The sequence below is a fragment of the Astatotilapia calliptera genome, chromosome 22, assembly GCF_900246225.1.
Source record: "Astatotilapia calliptera chromosome 22, fAstCal1.2, whole genome shotgun sequence".
Classification (NCBI taxonomy): domain Eukaryota; kingdom Metazoa; phylum Chordata; class Actinopteri; order Cichliformes; family Cichlidae; genus Astatotilapia; species Astatotilapia calliptera.
In genome coordinates this window covers 10,317,679-10,336,584 of record NC_039322.1, presented here as the reverse complement: position 1 = coordinate 10,336,584, position 18,906 = coordinate 10,317,679, and the positions used below count along the sequence as shown (strand labels likewise).

Below are 18,906 nucleotides of genomic sequence, written 5' to 3'. Positions count from 1 at the left end.
CCCCCAAACAGTTGCCTTTTGCACCTCCGGGCCACCGTACGATGTTTATTTTAAACAATGTAGCTAAAAAAAATTGATTATAACAATTATATATATATTTAATTAATGTACTTGAAAAAGAAAGCGATTCGTATATACTAAAATTATACGACTTTTTTTTTTAATTGTTTCGTTTGATCATAAGTCAGTTAGAATTTGGCCTTTAGCACTGGAGACAAGTATTCAAACAGGGTATATCCCGCCCAAGCAGAAAACTCCGAAAGACAAAACACGCATACACACGTACGGGGCGGGGTTCGGGCTATCTCGGCCAATCACGGCAAGACGCTCACCAAGGTAGTTCAATTCAAATTTAAACGGTCGAGGACGGAGATCCCGCGGACACGGAAATTGTTTATAAGGTAATTGTTTCATATATTACAGTGAAGTGTGTGTTTTAATCTGCAGTTTGTGTTGCGGAACTCGACTTAAACCGTAAGAGCAAAGTTTTGTAATTTAATGTAGAAGTTCCTTTTCGTACTAAGGGTATCTGCCGTCAACGTTAGCGATCATACGAACGGGTTTAGTGTCGGTGATGTCTTTATGTAATTTAATCGAAGCTGATTTAAAAATTAGCGTGTCCCAGTAAGATTTTCTATCTTGGTTTAACTCGATAATTACGCAAGTTAAGTTTTTTTTAATGTAAATGCTAAAAACTGTGGACACAGTGGCTTTGTTTAGGCTCACATCATACTCGGTAAGTTACTAAAGTCGGACCTCTGTTATAGGGGTCTATTAAAAGTTTATCTGAGTTGAGTTAACGCTAAATCGTGTGATTTTCACTGTAAACGTAAATATTACGTTTTCGTGTGATTGATTTTCATTATTAGCAGGCACTTTTATATGAGTGTTATGTCCAAGCAGGTGTGGATCACCGTGCAACACCCTAGTTTGTCTCCATTGTATTGGTTACTAGTACACCCAAGTCTCATCGGAGACGCCAACGTTATTTTAACAGCTACTTAATAAAACCTGGCTTTACCACGTTGTTACTGTCTGGTCAAAATAAATGTGGCACGTGATATGCAAGTGACTGTTGTTGTTCTTGGTGTGCTTAATGGTAAATACAACTGCAACTCGGGTAACACGAAGAAGAACTTAAAGAAGTCCAGACGCTTTTCTTTGCAAGCTCCTTTGACGAAGGATTACTACTTTTTTTTTTTTAATACAGAGGACAGAGTGTTAAAATGTCGAGTGGGTTTTAAACGCAAAATGATTTGAGTGGCAGTACAGCTTTGAAGTGAGGAAAACATTTCTTTTGGTTTTATTATTAGGAAAAAACAAAAGTGCAACTTAAATATCATGACAGGGTTTAAAAAATGTGTGAAAAGGCAGATTTCTGCCATTACTATATACAGATCTGCCTTGCATACAGCTGTAGTCAACCACTAAAGGCCCAATTTAAGAATAATGGTTTATATACTCAATCTGTGGCTGTTCATGATGATGAAACAAGTTTTTTTTTTTTTTTTCTTTGTATCTGTTTTAACAATAATTCACCTCTTAGCCCACAACAGAGCATGTCCCGCCTGCCAGTAATGTCAAGTAAGAGGGTACTCGCGGAGAATGCCCAGGACTTGGCACCTGCACAGGTTTGTGTAAACCCTTCTGTTTACCTTTTTACTGCTACTGTCTGACTTTTAGATTACTGTTAAGTATTTGTGAGTTTAATTTTTGCTGGAGGTGAGTCATCCTCACATGCACATGCAGGTATCTTAGAAGGCTAGTAAACCACAGCTGAAAACCTGCGCAAGACTCAGGTTTGTTCTCACTGTATGCTAATGGTGTCTTTTGTTTTGCAGAAGAGACTCCGTAAGGATGCAGATCCGGTTAAACCAGCGGCTACGGTCATTGGTACCAAGCGACCTGCTCTCGCAGCAACCCGAGCACCTATCTGTAAGTAACGTCTCAATCCTGAGTGTTGAAATCTTTTTGTTTTACTCCAAACTACATTGGTTTATGTCGGAGAACTACTTTATCTCAGTAAAGCACTTCATTAAAAGGCTGTCCCCAAACTAAACCAGTCAAAAACTAAAACTGCATTAACTTTATTTAAAAAAATCATTGAGTAAAACACGTTTTCACATTGTATATTGTGCTTCTGTCCTCTTGTCATTTTGATAAAAATGTCCTTTTTGTTTCACTCTCTCCAACACAGCTAGGCCTCTTAGAGCTGTAGGAGCTGCCACTGTAGCTGCGGCTCCGTCTAGAGGTAAGAAATGCTAAATATGTGGCAGGACTTTAGACACTGTGGTCACAAACCTTCATCTGGAGCAGTGATTAAGCAGTTTTAAAGTTTAATTAAATTTGTTCATGGACAATGTCATATCTTGTACGTAGTTTGGTCCCAGATGAACATGTGATCATTTAATGCATCTATTTACTGTTTAGGTGTCATTAAGCAGTCTGTAGCTTCAACTACATCAAAGGGAGGCAACATGAAACAACCCGTTGCATCCACCGGCACAAAAACAGGTGAGAAATGAATTCTGCTCATTTCTTTTCTTCTGACAACTAAACGTTTATATTTTGGGGCTTTGATTTGTTAATAACCCTCCATAAATTTTAAATGCTTTTGAAAATGTTTCAAAGTGTGAAAAAAGTGACCCAGTACATTGAAATAAGCCACGATTCTGAGTGAGTTTGTGCAAACACGACCATAAGCATGAAGCACCTAAATGGAAGTTGAAGTTTAAAGGTTGCTTCTGTAGAATAGTTTTTCTTAACAGACCGGAAAAAAACAAATTGAAAATGTTGCGTTTGTGTACAGGTGGAACACAAAAACGAAACCCTTGGGATCTGAAGGGCAAGGTCAGCGACATGGAGGATAAGGTCCGTACCTACCAAATAAAAGTTAAGACTCTGAATCAGCAAAATGAGGTTCTCCAAGACTCTGTGTCCCAGAGCCACAGAAAAATTGTGGAAGTGGAGAAGGAGCTTCAGATACAGAGGAGCCAGAATGGGTATGAGGACTATTTCATTTGGAAAATAAACGTTCAGTTAGGAATTTTACTCCTGAAATTGTCGTGTTAACCATTGACAACTTGACTTTGCTTTTATCTTCTGGGATTTTTAGGGAGTATGAGATGAAGCTGCAGGTGTTGGCTGGAGTCCAGGATGAGCTGGAGAAAGTCTTGAGTGACAAGAACTTTCTTCAGAAGGAGCTCACCAACTTGGAGGGGAAATACAGAGTGATGGAGACTCTCCGAGACAGCCAAGAGACGGAGCTGCAGACTCTGAAGGTAAAAGATTGACTGAACAGCAGCTGAGAATGGCCGTGCTTGTTTATTATCACTAGATAAACGTACAGATGGGCTGACCTGCCAAACCTTAATATCATTTGTTCTTTCTGCTCCAGATGAATCTCTCTGTGCAGGAGTCGACTCTGGCCCGTGTGCAGGTAAACCTCAGAGACTTCGAGGAGGAGGTTCGGTCTCTGAAAGAAACTGTGGCCCAGCAGAAGGATGAACTTTACGCTGGAGAGATGGAGCGCAGACGGCTCCACAACACCATACAAGAGCTCAAGGCAAGTTTGCCTCTGTTACCAATAAAAGTGCCTCTTCATGTGCACAAAATGTGAATGTTTTCTCTGTTCTTTGGTTGTTTTTGGTGTGTGCTGGTCACATTTGTCCAATCATCCTTCGGATTTTGCTGCAACCAATAAAATATTAAGTTTCAGTCTCACTCTTGTATCTCTTGCAGGGTAATATCAGAGTGTTCTGCAGAGTGCGTCCTCTGGTAGGTGGAGGCCTTCCCAAACATGTACAACTCGCCACAAGCGACAATAAAGCGATAACGCTGGCTAAAACCGAGGAGGTAAGAATGAGGACCGCTTAACGCATGTTTAAAGAAACTGTTGGCTGCAGAGAATTTGAGTTCTGTGTGAGTTAACACGTGTAATTCAGTGTCAGCGTAGATGAACCCTAACCCAAAGAGGAAGCACAAACAACCAACTGAACTGAGTTTTTGTGCTTTTCAGTCTCACACGGGCAAAACTGCTGACACTCAGAAGAATTACAACTTCAGCTTCGACCGTGTGTTTGGTCCTCGGGCCTCCCAGCAGGAGGTGAATATCACATTTTACAGTATATCAAAGAATAAACTGTTTTTCATTTTGTGGTCCCCGCCTGTGCGTGGAGGAAATGTATAAATTTGTCTTTATCTTCAGGTCTTTGAGGAGATCTCACTGCTGGTGCAGTCAGCACTGGACGGCTACAATGTCTGCTGCTTTGCCTACGGTCAGACCGGCAGCGGGAAGACGTACACCATGGAGGGGGACGAGGTTGACGAGACCAGAGGTGTCATTCCCAGAGCTGTGCAACAGATCTTTAAAGCTGCAGGAAAACTGGGAGAACAAGGCTGGGAGGTTGGTTTGGTTTGTGTTTGAATGTCTGAAGAGAAGGTCAGTGGTAGCAGCTTTACACGGTGGTAGAGCAGCAGCTTTTAAACTGCAGACTATCTGAAAGACTTGAGTAGTAAGTGTTACAGGTTGTTCATCTAAGACCAGACTGCTTTTCTACCACAGTCGGCCATATTTCCTTAAGCACCAAAGATGATTTTGAGCATACAGATGAGTGGAGCTTTTATGATTAATCTGCCGCACTGTTAATGTTGTGCTTTTCTTTTTATCCACAAAAGTCTCACATTAGTGTTAAATTGCTTCTGCTCCTCAGCGTCACAGGGATTTCACACTGCAGTCTGCTGTGTGCCCTCGTGGTGCGTTTATTTAGTATTTATTTATTTATTGTCATTGTCAAGAACAATGAAATTGCGTTTGGGGCTTCCATACAACCCAAAAAAAAGAAGAAAATAATAAATACCCCTTAAAACCCAAGTGTACATATTTAACCCAGTGTGACTCCAATGCAATAAGACAATCCTTAGCAATAATGTTCGTAGAAATTCAGACAAAGACCTGAGAAACATGACAAAATACAACAATGCAACCCATTCAATATTATTGTACTGTGAGATATGATATCAGATATGATAGTTATCTATTTAAGAAAGAGGGGGGGGGCAGGAGGGGGAAGAGAATAAAGATATGATGCACCAATGCAGACCAGTTCATTGCTATTAAGAAGTTGGGAATGTGCTCATTTTAGTTTTTATTTCAGTTCACGTTCACAGCAAGCTTTGTTGAAATTTACAATGAGACCCTGAGGGACCTTCTGTACACCGGCAAGTCCAGCAAGAGACCGGAGCATGAGATCCGCAAGACAACCAGCAACGAAGTGACAATCACTAATCTCACTTATGAGCGGGTCTCCAATGAGGATCAGGTACAGCAGACAGACATCTGTAGCTCAGAACAAAATTAATTTCAAATCTGCTGACAAATTGTTACCAAACTTTTATCAGTGCTCTATGTGTTTTAAAACGTCCCCTCGTCCTCTCAGGTTCTCGGTCTCATTGCTTTGGCCAATCAGAATCGCTCCACTGCCCAGACAGCCCAGAATGACCGCTCGTCTCGCTCCCACTCAGTCTTCCAGCTGGATATTGAGGGAGTTAATGCCGGCAGGGATGTCAAGTGCAAATGTGAGTATAATCCCACTGGAAGTACCAGCATCAGGAATGTGGTTTCTTCTTTTTGGATCTATAATATTGAGTCTGGTTAGTTATTGTTACTGTAACCAGTGCAAAATCTGCTCTGATGTAGCCACTCTGTGCCTGGTGGACTTGGCTGGCAGTGAGCGAATGGTGAAGAGCCAGTCTCAGGGTGACCGTTTCAAAGAGATGACCGCCATCAACGGCTCGCTGTCCAACCTGGGCATCGTTATCGCTGCTCTGGCCAACAAGGTCTGCAGCTGCAGTTTCTGTAGTCTTAGATGTCACACCTGCTTTCTTTACGTTTACAGTATTAATGATTTTTTTGGCCTTTGTGTTTCAGGAGAGTTACGTTCCCTACAGGAACTCGAAGCTCACCTACCTCCTGCAGGGATGTTTGGGGGGGAACAGCAAAACGTGAGTTTGTTGACATCACAAATCTTTATAATGACGATACATAAAACTGAAGGAATTTATCCCCAATAAATATTTAACAGAGTTTGATCCCATCACTTCAGATTGTGACTGTTTATTCTTTGGCGCTAATTTTGGATGTCTTTATCTGCAGCTTGATGTTTGTTAACATCGCCCCGGAGCCCGACAGCTTTGGGGAAACTCTAAACTCATTGAGGTTTGCCAGCAAGGTCAGTGCAGTCTTGTTTCCAGTGTTCATTGGACAGAGTACATTAATGATGTCCTTACATTAGCTGTTTATGGTAAACCAAAGCCATACTCCATATCCATTTTAATACCTTGGTGTGTAATTAGGGCTGCTCAATTAATCGAATTTTAATCACGATTACGATCTGGGCTTTCAACGATCATTAAAAATGACTGAGCCGATTATTAGCCCCTCCCTAATTTATCCGCGACACCTTAAAGGCCGTTCCGTGAAAATATTGTCGGGCATAAACCGGTCCGTGGCGCAAAAAAGGTTGGAGACCGCTGATTAAGAGGACCCGAGGGAAGCTCGGAAAGCTAAGCAGAAGTTATTTGGAGAGTGACTGCCGTTGGTTGAAAAGAGAGTTTAAAAAAAAAAAAAAAAAACTTCAGTGGTGTTGCACACTATTTTATATTATTTTTTTAAAGTCATTGTTAACCCTTTAAAGCCGGTCAGAGCTGCATGCTCCGTTTTGCGTAACTATTGTTAAATCCCTGTAGAACTAGAACCGTGTAAGCTAGCGCAATAATTTGTTTTGCATATGAAACCGGAGTTGTACTTACATCTGATGCCATCAGCTTGTCCTCGGTCACGGTTTCGTTCCACATATAGCTTTGCAAAAATTGCATAAAAAGCGCTTGCAGGAACAAAAACATAATATTCCAGAAACACGCTTTGCCGTTCCTATCAGCTGTTCGTAACACTTCCCACAGTGAAATGATGCACATGCTGTTTTCTTTGCAAATCTGCATCATAGGATTGTTTTTTGTTTTTCCTGCAGTATATAAAAATTGCTGTATCTCCAAAATAAAACTATGAAGACACTCAAAATAAATGTCCTGTTGTTGTAAACTATTTTTTGCAACTTTATTGTATTTAAAGTTTTGAGGGATAAGCCTCTTAAATTTCTCCAAGTAGAAATATATGTAAACAAAACAAAAGCGATTTTCAATTTTTTTTTTTTGTAGTTTATTGCACTTTTTTGCAATTTATGTAATTACTATGGACTTAATGCATACATATTATTAAAATATGGGCTATAACAGTTGTATTGATGTATAGCAACTTGAAATGCTCCCACAAATGGCACTACAGCATGTAAAAAAAAATAATATAAGCTCTGGTGGACTTGGTTCTATAGTAGGTCTTAAAGGGTTAAATAAATATCGTCAAATAATCGTGATCTCAATTTCAGTGAAAATAATCGTGATTATCATTTTTGCCATAATCGAGCAGCCCTATGTGTAATTCATATTCACGTTTTGTCTGAAGAGTAGGGATGTTCCTGGCGTCTTACTTACTAGTCGACTAATCGAGGGGGAAATAATTAGACTAACCAACTAAAGTAAAACTAAGGAACATTCAGATATTGAGTTAATTTTCAGAACTGATTAATAGAAACTGTCAAACTAGACGCAGATGTATCTTATCCATTTATCACATTCTGTTAAATACAAATGAAAATGCGTTACTACAAAAGATGTTCTATTAAAATATGACAATCATTTGAGAATCTAAAAGTACGACTGAGTGTGGCGCGAATGATTCAGGCTGCTGAAAATTAATGACAACCTTTTCAATAGAAGCAGAAATTTAGTAACAAAGTAATACATTATACAGCCGCTTTCTAGTCAGGTTGTGGGGGCAGCAGGAAGGACCACTCCTGACCACAGCTGATAGATGTAAACTGGCTAGCATGACCAAGGATGCTGGGGCCTCCTCCTGGTAGGACATGCCCAGCTGGAACACCTTGCCCAGGTGGCTGTCACCTTTTGATGTGAAGTAGTGACTCTACTCTGAGCCCCTCTCCCATTGACTTAACTGCTCTCCTAAAGGAGAGGTTTTCCACCTTTGAGAAAACTAATTTCCTCTGCGTGTATCTGCGATCTCAGTGTTAACAAGAAGATCAGGGTAGATTAATAGATTTATGGTGTTTCTCAACAACAGTGCGCCATCTGGTGGCAGGTCGCTGCCTAACATTTAGAACACAATGTACCAGCATTGGGCATCAATTAAAATTTTAACAATTAGATTGAACGACTGGTAAGTCTGATACAGACTAGTGACAATTAGTCGACTAGTCACATAAATCCCTGATAGAGCCCACAGAAGTGGCCTGCACCATGTGCGTAACTTGCTTTGCAGTTTAACCACAAACACTCGTCTGCAGTGGAATTTCTTTGAGCTAATCGATTCATTTATTTCATTTTTTCTTTTAATTAATGTGGAAAATGGTGGCAAAAGTGGATGAAATGAGTGATTCCTAGAGTTACATGCCAGTTTACAGTATAAATACCACTGAAGTGTACAAGGATTTGAAGTTTCACTGTAACTTTAACATTTTTGACAATTTTGTTTTGTTTTCTCCCCCGCAGGTGAACGACTGCGTCATAGGGACAGCGACTGCAAACAAAAAGTAGAAATTATTTTTTTTAAAAATCCTGAGTTTTCTACTTTTTAGGTTCATCTCAGGTTCAAAATGTCATTTCTTCTAATTAGTACTTCAAACAACTTGTCTGAATCTAATATGCTTCAAACCTTCCATATATCTGTACTTGTGTGTAGTAATGCTAGCTTCACCACAAAAGGAGTTGCTGTGCATTTCAATAAAAAGGAAAAAAAAAAAAAAAAATTTCACTCCAGATTTAACACATTTAAGAGTTATAAGTGGGCTGTTTTTTTTTTTTTTTTTTTTTTTTTTTTTTTTTTTTTGTTGTTGTTGTGGGGTTTTTTTTTTTTGTTTTTTGTTTTTCCTCCTCTTTCAGCTGTTTTAGCATGAAGTGAGCAGTAAACTCAGACATTAGTCAGTTTCTAATGTAACTCTTGTGTTTACCTGCTGTTGGAAGTGAATGACAGTAACATTGAGTGTTTTCACCAATGTTAGATTATGTTTGTATATACTGTATAATGGCTATTTTACAAGTCTACATCACTTACTGATTTTTAGTTTTCTTTTACCCATTTCCTTGGATGCCATATCATTAGTATGTATTAATTAAATGTTTATTTAACATGTATGCTATGACATCTACTTTACAAATAAAACCAAATTTAAAGGCTGTTGCATTTTATTGCCTTTTTTCTTTCCTTTTCTTAAAGTTATGAAGGCATCTTGGATGCCATTTCAGTGAGTGTGGGGAAATGCCCCACACTATTTTCTATCACTGCTTTGAATGCAGACTGGTCTTAATGTTGATCTTTGTAATCTTCAGTATTAATATTTGTAAATGTTAACTATGAGGATTTTTTTTTTTAATGATGTATAACGTTTGTAATGATTATATGAAGTTATATATGATTGATTAATCCATTTATTAGATAGGTGAGCTATTTATACATTTTAAATGTTAAATTATCAATTTTAAATCATGATCTAATTCGTGTCCTGGTCCATACTGTGAAGGCACGACAGAAGTATATGTAAGGGCTAAGGTTTCCTCGGTGTCCAGTACAAAATGTAAATTTGAACTTCATATTCTTATTTTCTTTCAAATGAACCTTAATGTTTTTAAAGTTTCTTCTGTGTTGTATTTAAATAGTTAAAGTTTAAACCCAGCCTGCAGTCAGATATAGTTGTTTGTTTGTAACACGGTAGTTTTCAGCAGGAGTGATGTATGAGCAGCATATTTGAGTGTTTTCAGGGTTTTTTTTAGTTTATTTTGTGTCGGCCAAAGTCTGGCTCGTCTGTCTGGGTCGCTCTTAAAGGCGACGTGTGGCTGTCTGCTGCTGCGGAGATCAGCTGCGAGGAGCTTTTTCTCAAAAATGCTCCCCAAACTTCAGGGCCTGGATGAACCGGCAGGACCCGCCGCCCTCCGCTCGGTCAGAGGCCGGACTGTAACGGGCTCAGGTGTCAACTGAAAACGGTGAGTTTAACGTCGGCGGCGGCCCGACGGGGCTAGCTAGCAGGCTAACGTCACATCTGTGCGGCTGTGATTGGAGACCGGAGCTCTGACGGTTTTCCAGATGCCGCCGTTTGTCCGTCTGAACGGAGAACACCGCCACCGGGGAAAAAACATCTGCACCGCGAGCACAGCTGCATTTCCAACCAGCAGCTTCGCTTTTGTAGCGGTAAAGTTAAAGTGTGCAGTCCAGCTGTTGATTTTTTTTTCTTTTTTTCTCCCCATAAAGTCTGCCGGTTATGTCCGGCGTGGACTGTGCGGGTTTCTGATGAGTAATTAATGAGTTTAATGAAGGAGGCTCTGCACAGATGTGCTGCTCCAGTTTAATGTGAAGTTCAGAATGACACCGATGATGTCAGCTGTCATAACTACAGTAAATATTTGATGTGCTGCATAAACTGAGCAGCTGATTATAACTGGGCGTTTAGGTTTGTTATTGAACTCTAGTATTTATTTTTATTTCACTTTTTGATTTTTTTGTGTGTTTTTAACTTGTTCTGGTTTTGGTTTTAATCGTGTTTATGTTACTGAGCTGTTCTGGTTGCAGCTCTTCTGTCAGAGGTTGTGTTGATGGTTTTTGGCTGCTGTAACTTTTGGGATTAATAAAGTTTAGTTTGTGTGTGATGTGCAGCCTGTCAGTGATGTCAGGCTCACAGACAGGCGGATAAAATCAGGCTGTCACTGTCCTCTAACTGAGGCTATCTGCTTCCTTAATGACGGGACAGATTTCCAGTGTTTCTGAGGTAAAATTCAAATCCTTTCAGAGCATTAACATCTCTAATGAAGTCAGTTTCTCTGCCTCTGTCATCATCAATGAGTTCAACATGATTATATATATAAACTTAAACTATTTTAACTGAAACATATAGCTTTGAGTTTTCAGGTAACATTATTTTTTTCCATTTAATTTATTTAAATGTAATTAATTTTGGAATGAAAAGGTCAGATTAAAGGAAAATATTACTTCTGATGTTCAAAGAAAGTGCGTCACCGTTAAATTTATAGTAATTATTTAAATAACCTCCCTACATATCATTACATCAGAAAAGACTGACAGGTGTAGGTGATGATGTAAGACTGCACCAGCGTTACTCTGAGCTGTATAAGCACCATCAGTGAGTCTGCAGTCATTCCTTAAATTTTCCATAAATATGTTTACCAAAACTTTTATAAAGGTTACAAGTTTTATCACATGTTACTTAGTTTACCTTAATTACTGATAAATATCTTCAAGTTTACATTTATATTGCCTACAGTCACATTCCTCTGTGATGCACTTTGTTTGAAATCCAGCATAGTTGACTTTAAAGCCCTTCACCTCTAAAATTATCATAAATTTAATCAGAGATTCGGCGATTAGCTGATTGACAGAAATTACATCAGTAACGATTATTTAATCATTAATTTTGTGTAATTTTAAAGAGACAGCTAAAATTATGTTTCCACTCTGAGGATTTTCAGCTTTTCTGTAATTGTTTTGTAATTATTTGAAGTTTCAATCTCTTCTCTTTATATATTTATTAAAATGAAAGAAACTAAATTTAAAAAAAAAAGATTTGTTTAAATGGAAAATAACTGTTGATTGTTTCAGCACAGCTGCAAACATTTTATGGAAAGATCTGAACCCTCTGCCGTGAGCGAGGTGGAGATTTGTTGCAGGGCTGTTGTCCCGCTCTAATTCCAACAACCCAGTAACCCAATAAACTGCAAACTGCGGTCACGGTTGTTTTCATAAATAAAACAGCCGTTTTTCTTAACATGATATTTTATTTGATACCTAATTACCTGAGAGGTGCAGTCATGTGACCCATTCAAAGAGCTTCCTCCATACTTGAATAGATTCACTGTTTGTGTAATTTAAAGCCTCAGATTTAAAGCCACAACCTGCCAGTCAGCAGTAACAAACCAGGAAGGACTGCCATGAATCTAAAGTCAGAGTTTAACCTCCGGCTGTGGGAGTCATGAAGGTTTTTCTTCCTCACAGATGCAGTCTGTGCCCATGGAGGTGGGAAGCAGCAGCGGCAGCGGCTCAGTGGTTCAGGTTTGCTTCCCCGGCGCTCAGACCTCGGTGCTGGACAGCCTGAACCGGCAGAGAGAGGACGGCAGCCTCTGCGACCTCTCCATCCATGTCCAGGGACAAGTGTTCAAGGCCCACCGCTGCGTCCTGGCTGCGTCCTCGCCTTACTTCCACGACCAGGTGGATGAACACACTGACTCTCACTCAGCCTTGGATCTTTATTAGCGTCAGACAAGAATAGCTGTCGCAGTTTGTGCCTGAGCAAAACTTTAGAACATTAGATTGCCTATAGAAAGACAGACAGGTGACAGGATTAGTTGGTCTTACAGATATTTTCAGTCGGTTGTGTAATCAGCAGCTTGTTTGCATTTTCTCCCAGTTTTCTCTGCTAACACAAGATCTGTGAGACATAAAATGTGAATCTGGGTTTGAAGCCATCTGCCGCTTCTTATTTCTACCTCAGAAAAACAGAATAAACGAGGCGAGACAGAATAGATGTGAACAGTCACGCAGGTTAATTTTAAGGGAGCTCAGAGTTAGAAGATAATAAAGACCTACTGTGTGACAGCAGCCTCACACAAACACGTTACTTGTGCTTTTTTATGCTGTAATAATTGGTTTTCGAGAGAGCCTCAGTCATCTGCCAAATATCTGCTTAGTGAAACTGGTGGGAGGTTTCATCAGACCCCTGTTACCTGTCTGAGGGGCTGGCAGACAGATTTACTGCCTGTGTACACCAGAAAATCACTTGGAGCTGGACTCTGACCATGTGGGTAATGTTGCAGTGTGATGAGGGAGAGGAGGAGGAGGCAGGAGGAATCGTTACAAAATGAAAAAGCTTCATTACTGTGATGTTGTGATCTCCATCCGCCTCCAGGTACTACTGAAGAACATGTCCACGGTCTCCATCCCGGCAGTGATGGACCCGCTGGCGTTTGAGAGCGTGCTGAGCTGCGCCTACACGGGTCAGCTCCAGATGCTCCGCGATGACATCGTCAACTACCTCACAGTGGGCAGCGTCCTGCAGATGTGGCACATTGTGGACAAATGCACGGAGCTACTGAAGGAGGGCCGAGCCGCGGCGGCAGGAGGGAGCGGCGGAGGTGGAGGAGGTGGGGCTGTGCAGGATGGAATAAGTGGAGCTGGAGGATCAGCCAACTCTGGCTGTAGCAGCAGCAATGGTGACGGTGGAGCAGGTGGTGGTAATGGAGCTGCTGGTGCTGGAAGTGTTGGTCAAGTCCAGGTTGTTGAGTCTAACGAGCCCCCGCGAGCCTCCCAGCCTCCCAGCCGCCCGTCGGTGAGCGAGAGCCAATCACCCAGCAGCACCAACTACTTCAGCCCCAGGGATGGGAGCAGCTTTGGGGGAGGTGGCGCGGCTGCAACGGGAGCTTCTGGAGATGGAGGCGGGGCTAACAACACCCCCAGCTACTGCACTCCATCAGGAGGCGAAGAAGCCTTCCTTATTGAGGAGGAAGAGGAAGCCGAGGAGGAAGAGGAGGAGGTGCTGTACCATCAAAGGAAACGAGGAAGCACAGGAGGAGGAGGCAGCGGGAGGAGGAAGAAGATGAGCTCAGTGTCAGAGCAGGAGGTCGGGGTCAGCGACAGCTTTGGGGTTTCATCCTATCAGGTGAGGTCTGAGCAACCTGAAGATAGTCGACCTTTAATTTGTATGAAGAGCTTTTATTTTGAAAGAAAAGTTGAACTTTAATAATCGAGTTAGTGTTTACAGTTTGTTTGTTTGTATCCTGTGTTTTCTGTACATAATGTGAAATATCTCAATAAAAGGACGGAGAGGACTCTGCGTTGCCGCTGCAGAAGCGTCCCACCTACAGCCAGCCCAGCATCATGCCTCGCAAGCAGTGGGTGGTGGTGAAAACCGAACGGAGAGAGGATGACGACCTGATCGTGGTCTCCGGGGAGGAAGGAGGAGAAGACGAGGAGGATGAGGATGAGAGGGAGATGGAGCTGGCACGAGAGCGGGAAAGGAGCAACTTCAACATCTCAAACGTCAGGAGCCTTTCAGGCGAGCTCGGGGGCAGAGCGGAGAACGATATGGAGTCACAGGTGAGCTGGAACTGTAGTGTAATCAGATTACAGCTTTAATTATCCTGACAGTAGCTGAGGGGCGGTTTGCTTTGTAGAAATAATGACGCAGACCTGTTGTAAGCTGGTGCTGTGGTGGTTTTGCATATGACCAGTAGAGGGCGCTAAAACGTCACACAAAGAATTTCTAACTTAGAAATTTCTATCTTTAGTTGAAATAAGTTACAGCAACCAGAATGTGTAAAAAACCTAATTTTTAACTGAAAACTTTCTTGATTTGTGCATCTGCTCTACAAATAAACTTGATTGACAGATATTTTTATATAATCTTAACCTCTAATACGTTTCCCTGTGTGTAGGTCGACTACTGCCAGTCTTCAGAGGACTACCTCAAGTTTGAAGGAAGTCTCATGGACCAAACTTTAGCGCAACACCTTCACGACGGCGCTGCAGGTCAGAACCAGAACGCTAACCGGGCGGTTTCGGCGCTGCTGGGTCAGGTTCAGTCTGCAGCCTCGGCCCGGGCTCAGCTCTTCCCACTGGACATGCAGGGAAACCAGATCCTGCTGTACAGCCAGGCCTCCGGACTCCCGCTGGATGCTAGCGCGCCGCCTCTGGGGATGGCAGGCGGTATGATCGGAGGGTCGTCCTTCAAAGGTCCCAGTATGGAGCACGGTGCGGTCCACCTGTCGGTACAGGGTGGTTTGGGGGTGGATGGCGCAGAGAGCGGAGGAATCGGAGGCGGAGGCGGCAACAGTGGCGGCGGCTCTGGGGGTTCAGGGAAAGTGTTCATGTGTCACTGCGGGAAGACGTTCACCCACAAGAGCATGAGGGACCGCCACATTAACATGCACCTGGACCTGCGGCCCTTCCACTGCCCCGTCTGCGCCAAGAAGTTCAAGATGAAGCATCACCTCACCGAGCACATGAAGACGCACACGGGCCTGAAGCCGTACGACTGCCTCGGCTGCGGCAAGAAGTTCATGTGGCGCGACAGCTTCATGAGGCACCGCTCGCACTGCGAGAGGCGCAGCGGGCTGGGAGAGAGCGGCGAAGGTGGAAGCGGCAGCGACGGAGGGAGGAGAGGTGGAGGTGAGGATGGTCCAGATCTGATTTCCTCCCCCCACCTCCTCCTGTCTGCAGGTGAGGGTGGGCAGGGAGGCGTCCTGGGAGGTGGCGCGAGGGGAGGAACGTCAGTGTTGTCCCCGCAGCACGGCGGCCTCTCAGCCGCAGGAAGTGGCGGCGGTAACAGCAGCATGAGTAACAGCAGCAGTGCCGCTCTGAGCAACAACATGGCCGCTGCTGCAGGGGCGCTCCTCGGGGCGATCTCCCAGAGCCAGGGTCAGGGATCTGTGATGTTTGGCGGTCTGGGGTTGGGTCGGGGTGCGTGTGAGGAAGACGTGTGCGAGGTCAGTGCCAATGAAAGTAGCGTGACTTAAACCAAAATGTGTGTCGAATCCAACGGGCGCCTCTTTCCAAGCAAACAGCTGCTGGTTCCTGCTGCTGCTCTGAAAAGAAGAAGAAGCTCAGTGAGAAACTCTGAAACTCTTTTAACTGCCGACAGGTTTCAAACAGAGGTCGAGTAAAAAACAGGCGAGGCTCCCGTTGGACGCGCACAACCTGAAGGACCTCCAGGGAAACGAGACTTTGACTTCCACTCATCTGCTGTGGTGTTTCTGAGACAAACGTGTGAAACTTGTTGTTGTCCGCAGTTCACAATACTCTGAATCGTGGCCTGGTAGAAGCGGACCTTCTGTCTCTGAGTATTTGTTTAAAACGCCTGAGACGATTAGTTTATTCTGAGTGAAGAATATGCGCGTGCGTCCGGAGGAAACCAAAAACTAAAAGACAGCGCTTCTCTAACCGTTCTGTGGGGACATTGTAGTCTCAGTAGAGTAGAAAAATGGCTGTTCTGAATTGCTGTGACTTTCTGCAATATTGTTTTGTGATATATTTGCTACGATTGGAGTAAAAAACATAAATCTGCAAAAACAAATTGAACCTGAAAAAAATATGTGTTTTTTTAAAGCTCCGGGGTTCATGAAACTCTCAGCTGACTTAATCAGACGCTAAACGTTTGTTTGAACCAAGAAAAATGCAGATTTGTGTTTTTTCAAACTTTCCTCACAGCAGCAGCAGCCCTGCAGTCTTTCCTGCCTCAGACCCACAAAACAGACCAAACTCAGCACTGCCATGTTGTTTCAGATGATGCTGCTGGCACCAGTTTGAAGCCCAGCCTGAGGATTCAGCTCCGAGAAAACAAAGAGCCACGTGTAGCATATAGACTGTATGTAGAAGATGGACACAGCCACCATGACATGTTCTAGCTACTCCAACTACTGACTATGGAACACACCATACACCAGGAAACCGTATATATAAATAGGCACAGATTTCTGCTAGTTAGACTCATAACAGACTAATAATTGAAGATACGATAAATTATTTAATTCTCTGATGCTTCCATTAAAAATGCTTCATAAACACAGTTCACTCAGATGATGTGAGGCCTGTAAGCTACAGTCAGTACCGTCAGTTTAGGGAGACACATCGAACTTTGGGACTGTAAAATCTAATGAAGGGAGTTATATGGAGTACAACTGATATGAAGGGGGAAATATTAATAGAGGGCAAGATAACTTTGTACCAGGCTTCAAACAGCTGGGAGGAGGCCTCGGGGCAGAACCAGATGAGCTTGAGGAGGTGACTGAACTCAGCTTAGACCCAGGTAGGCAGCAAAAACTGGGTGGATGGCCTTGACATGTTTATTCCATCTCTGAAATAACCTGCATTTCATGCCCGGGCTTTTCCGTTTGGTATAAATGATAATAAATAATAAACTGTGCTCTTGCATAGTTTGCAGATCACTGGGCTCAGGGTGTAAAACACCTGCTGGCCTCAAACTGAAGCTCAGCAAACATCAGCAAATACACTACAAAATAAAAGCTTTGAAACATCCAGCACAAACTACAGTTACACCATTAAAGTTTAAGTCTGTAGCAACAAAATGCAAACTGGACTTTAAGCCTGTGTTGGATTTACACGTGGTTCTTTATTTTAGCTGAAGCTTCAGTAGCGCTGTCACAAAGGGAAGCCCGTTGATCTCAGTCATGCATGAAGGGAGGAATATTTCGTTAGGCTGCTCATTTATTGACGTGTACAGCTCGAGCCTGACTGAAGTGACTTTCGAACATGTTCGCGTGTAGAAGTTCAAAAGTCGAAGCTAAATTTATTTCAGCTCTACACAAACACAAACACTACCTGTAACTGATCACTTCCCCTCTGGAGCTTTTATAGCTGGAGGCGACTAACTTACTGTTTTGCTGCTGCTTTCACTTTATTACTTTGTTGTTTGCAGAGTTTTGGGGCTTTGAGGAGTATAAAATATTCTTGTTGCTGTAAATATATAGAAATATACGTCATCTACTCATCAGGCCAGGAGCGACGTTTAGATGCAGATGTTGTTTGATCTGATTTTTCAGAGGACAAAGTCTGTGAGAGTTTCTCTACCCTCCTACCCTGCAGCCATCTGTTCAGTAATGTTTAGTTCACTGAGGTCTTATCTAAGCTACACAGTGTACCTCCTCTGAGTGTCTCACAGCACATTTAGATAAAGTTATGGAGGCGGGTAAAGACTGAACCTCATCTTCAGCAGCTGTTCTGCACACTGAGAGTCAAATATCCTTATTCTGTTTGTTATGAAGAGAGATTTCTGTCTTTAATTATATTTTTATTATTATCATCACACTTTTTCTGCCTTTTTTAAATTTAAATTAAATTTAAAATTTCTTTAAAGGTTCTTTGAGGAAAGTTTGTAAATGAAGGTTTTAGTAGACTGCGTTATACCAGTGCATCTCAAAAAATTAGAATATTATTAAAAAGTTTATTTTTTCATAATTCAAATGGGGAAAATCTTCACATATTCTGTATTCATTACATGTAATGTTTCATGCCTATATGGAAGCATATTACCAGGAATGATGTCATCTGTCATCTACACAGCCGTCAGCTTCCATCCGATGAAGAGCTTCATGGCGATGTCAGTTTTCTTTTCGAGCAGCCCCGAATGATTTGATGACCACGTTGTTCTCTGATTGGTCCTCGAGCTCACCTGACTTTAGCGTTAATGGAGAATCATCAAGAGAAAGATGAGAAACACACGAGCTGAAGAGCGCCAGCAAAGCAGCCTGAACTTTAATAATAATCATCACAGTTTGAAAACACGCTTCCAATATTTCACTTTATGTGTAATGAATATGAACATGGAATATATGAACATTTGATAGTCGTGATATTCAAATGTTCTGAGATGCACAATTATAAAACATAATTTAATAATTTTTGTTTTTGGGAGTAGACGATTAGATTTTGGAGCTTCATTCTAAAAATGTTGCACATTGATGAGGGAACAATGACATCATTGCTGTACTGCTTAACCCTTAAAGTTAACAGGCTACCATAAAAACATAATAATATTAGTTGTTATTGAGCTCATAGGGAGGAAGCTGATCTATATATACTTACTTTACATCTTTGGTGGGTCTCTATATGTAGAAGAACCTAATAGTATTTAAAACATAAAGTAGAGGTCTGCAGTGAGTCGTGCTTTCATTTTAATTTTCGGATATTTTCCTCAGTGTGGTTTTTAAATGTTACTAACTGGTTTGATGCAATTATTAAAAAATAATTATTTGATTAAT

At 41.9% G+C, this 18,906-nt stretch overlaps 2 protein-coding genes across 3 annotated transcripts; both read left to right on the top strand.

The window, feature by feature from the left end:
- Positions 1-279: 279 nt before the first annotated feature.
- LOC113014710 (carboxy-terminal kinesin 2-like) lies at positions 280-8,861 on the top strand. 2 transcript variants are annotated; one of them, XM_026156413.1, is made up of 17 exons: positions 280-401; positions 1,547-1,631; positions 1,842-1,935; positions 2,198-2,251; positions 2,431-2,514; positions 2,810-3,002; positions 3,116-3,281; positions 3,398-3,565; positions 3,742-3,855; positions 4,019-4,105; positions 4,208-4,405; positions 5,157-5,321; positions 5,439-5,577; positions 5,699-5,838; positions 5,930-6,003; positions 6,155-6,230; positions 8,623-8,861. In XM_026156413.1, exons 2-17 carry the CDS (start codon positions 1,560-1,562, stop codon positions 8,665-8,667), a joined length of 1,869 nt encoding a protein of 622 aa, XP_026012198.1. In that variant the 5' UTR covers positions 280-401; positions 1,547-1,559; the 3' UTR covers positions 8,668-8,861. The 2 variants fall into 2 exon arrangements, with proteins under 2 accessions (XP_026012198.1, XP_026012197.1); XM_026156412.1 differs by lacking the exon at positions 280-401 and adding an exon at positions 423-474.
- Positions 8,862-9,926: 1,065 nt separating this feature from the next.
- Positions 9,927-17,959, top strand: LOC113014707 (zinc finger and BTB domain-containing protein 22-like). The gene is made up of 5 exons (XM_026156402.1): positions 9,927-10,110; positions 12,131-12,343; positions 13,041-13,790; positions 13,949-14,227; positions 14,566-17,959. The coding sequence occupies exons 2-5, from the start codon at positions 12,131-12,133 to the stop codon at positions 15,643-15,645; spliced, it is 2,322 nt and encodes a 773-aa protein (XP_026012187.1). The 5' UTR covers positions 9,927-10,110; the 3' UTR covers positions 15,646-17,959.
- The last annotated feature ends 947 nt before the right edge of the window (positions 17,960-18,906 follow it).

What these genes read in the sequence shown, in the direction of transcription:
- LOC113014707 (XM_026156402.1), top strand. Translation starts at nt 12,131, where the DNA reads ATGCAGTCTGTGCCCATGGAGGTGGGAAGCAGCAGCGGCAGCGGCTCA. An exon ending in TTGGGGTTTCATCCTATCAG is followed by an intron (nt 13,791 to 13,948) that starts GTGAGGTCTGAG and finishes TCTCAATAAAAG; the next exon opens with GACGGAGAGGACTCTGCGTT. An exon ending in AGAACGATATGGAGTCACAG is followed by an intron (nt 14,228 to 14,565) that starts GTGAGCTGGAAC and finishes CCCTGTGTGTAG; the next exon opens with GTCGACTACTGCCAGTCTTC.
- LOC113014710 (XM_026156413.1), top strand. Translation starts at nt 1,560, where the DNA reads ATGTCCCGCCTGCCAGTAATGTCAAGTAAGAGGGTACTCGCGGAGAAT. An exon ending in CGCTGGCTAAAACCGAGGAG is followed by an intron (nt 3,856 to 4,018) that starts GTAAGAATGAGG and finishes TGTGCTTTTCAG; the next exon opens with TCTCACACGGGCAAAACTGC. An exon ending in CATTGAGGTTTGCCAGCAAG is followed by an intron (nt 6,231 to 8,622) that starts GTCAGTGCAGTC and finishes TCTCCCCCGCAG; the next exon opens with GTGAACGACTGCGTCATAGG.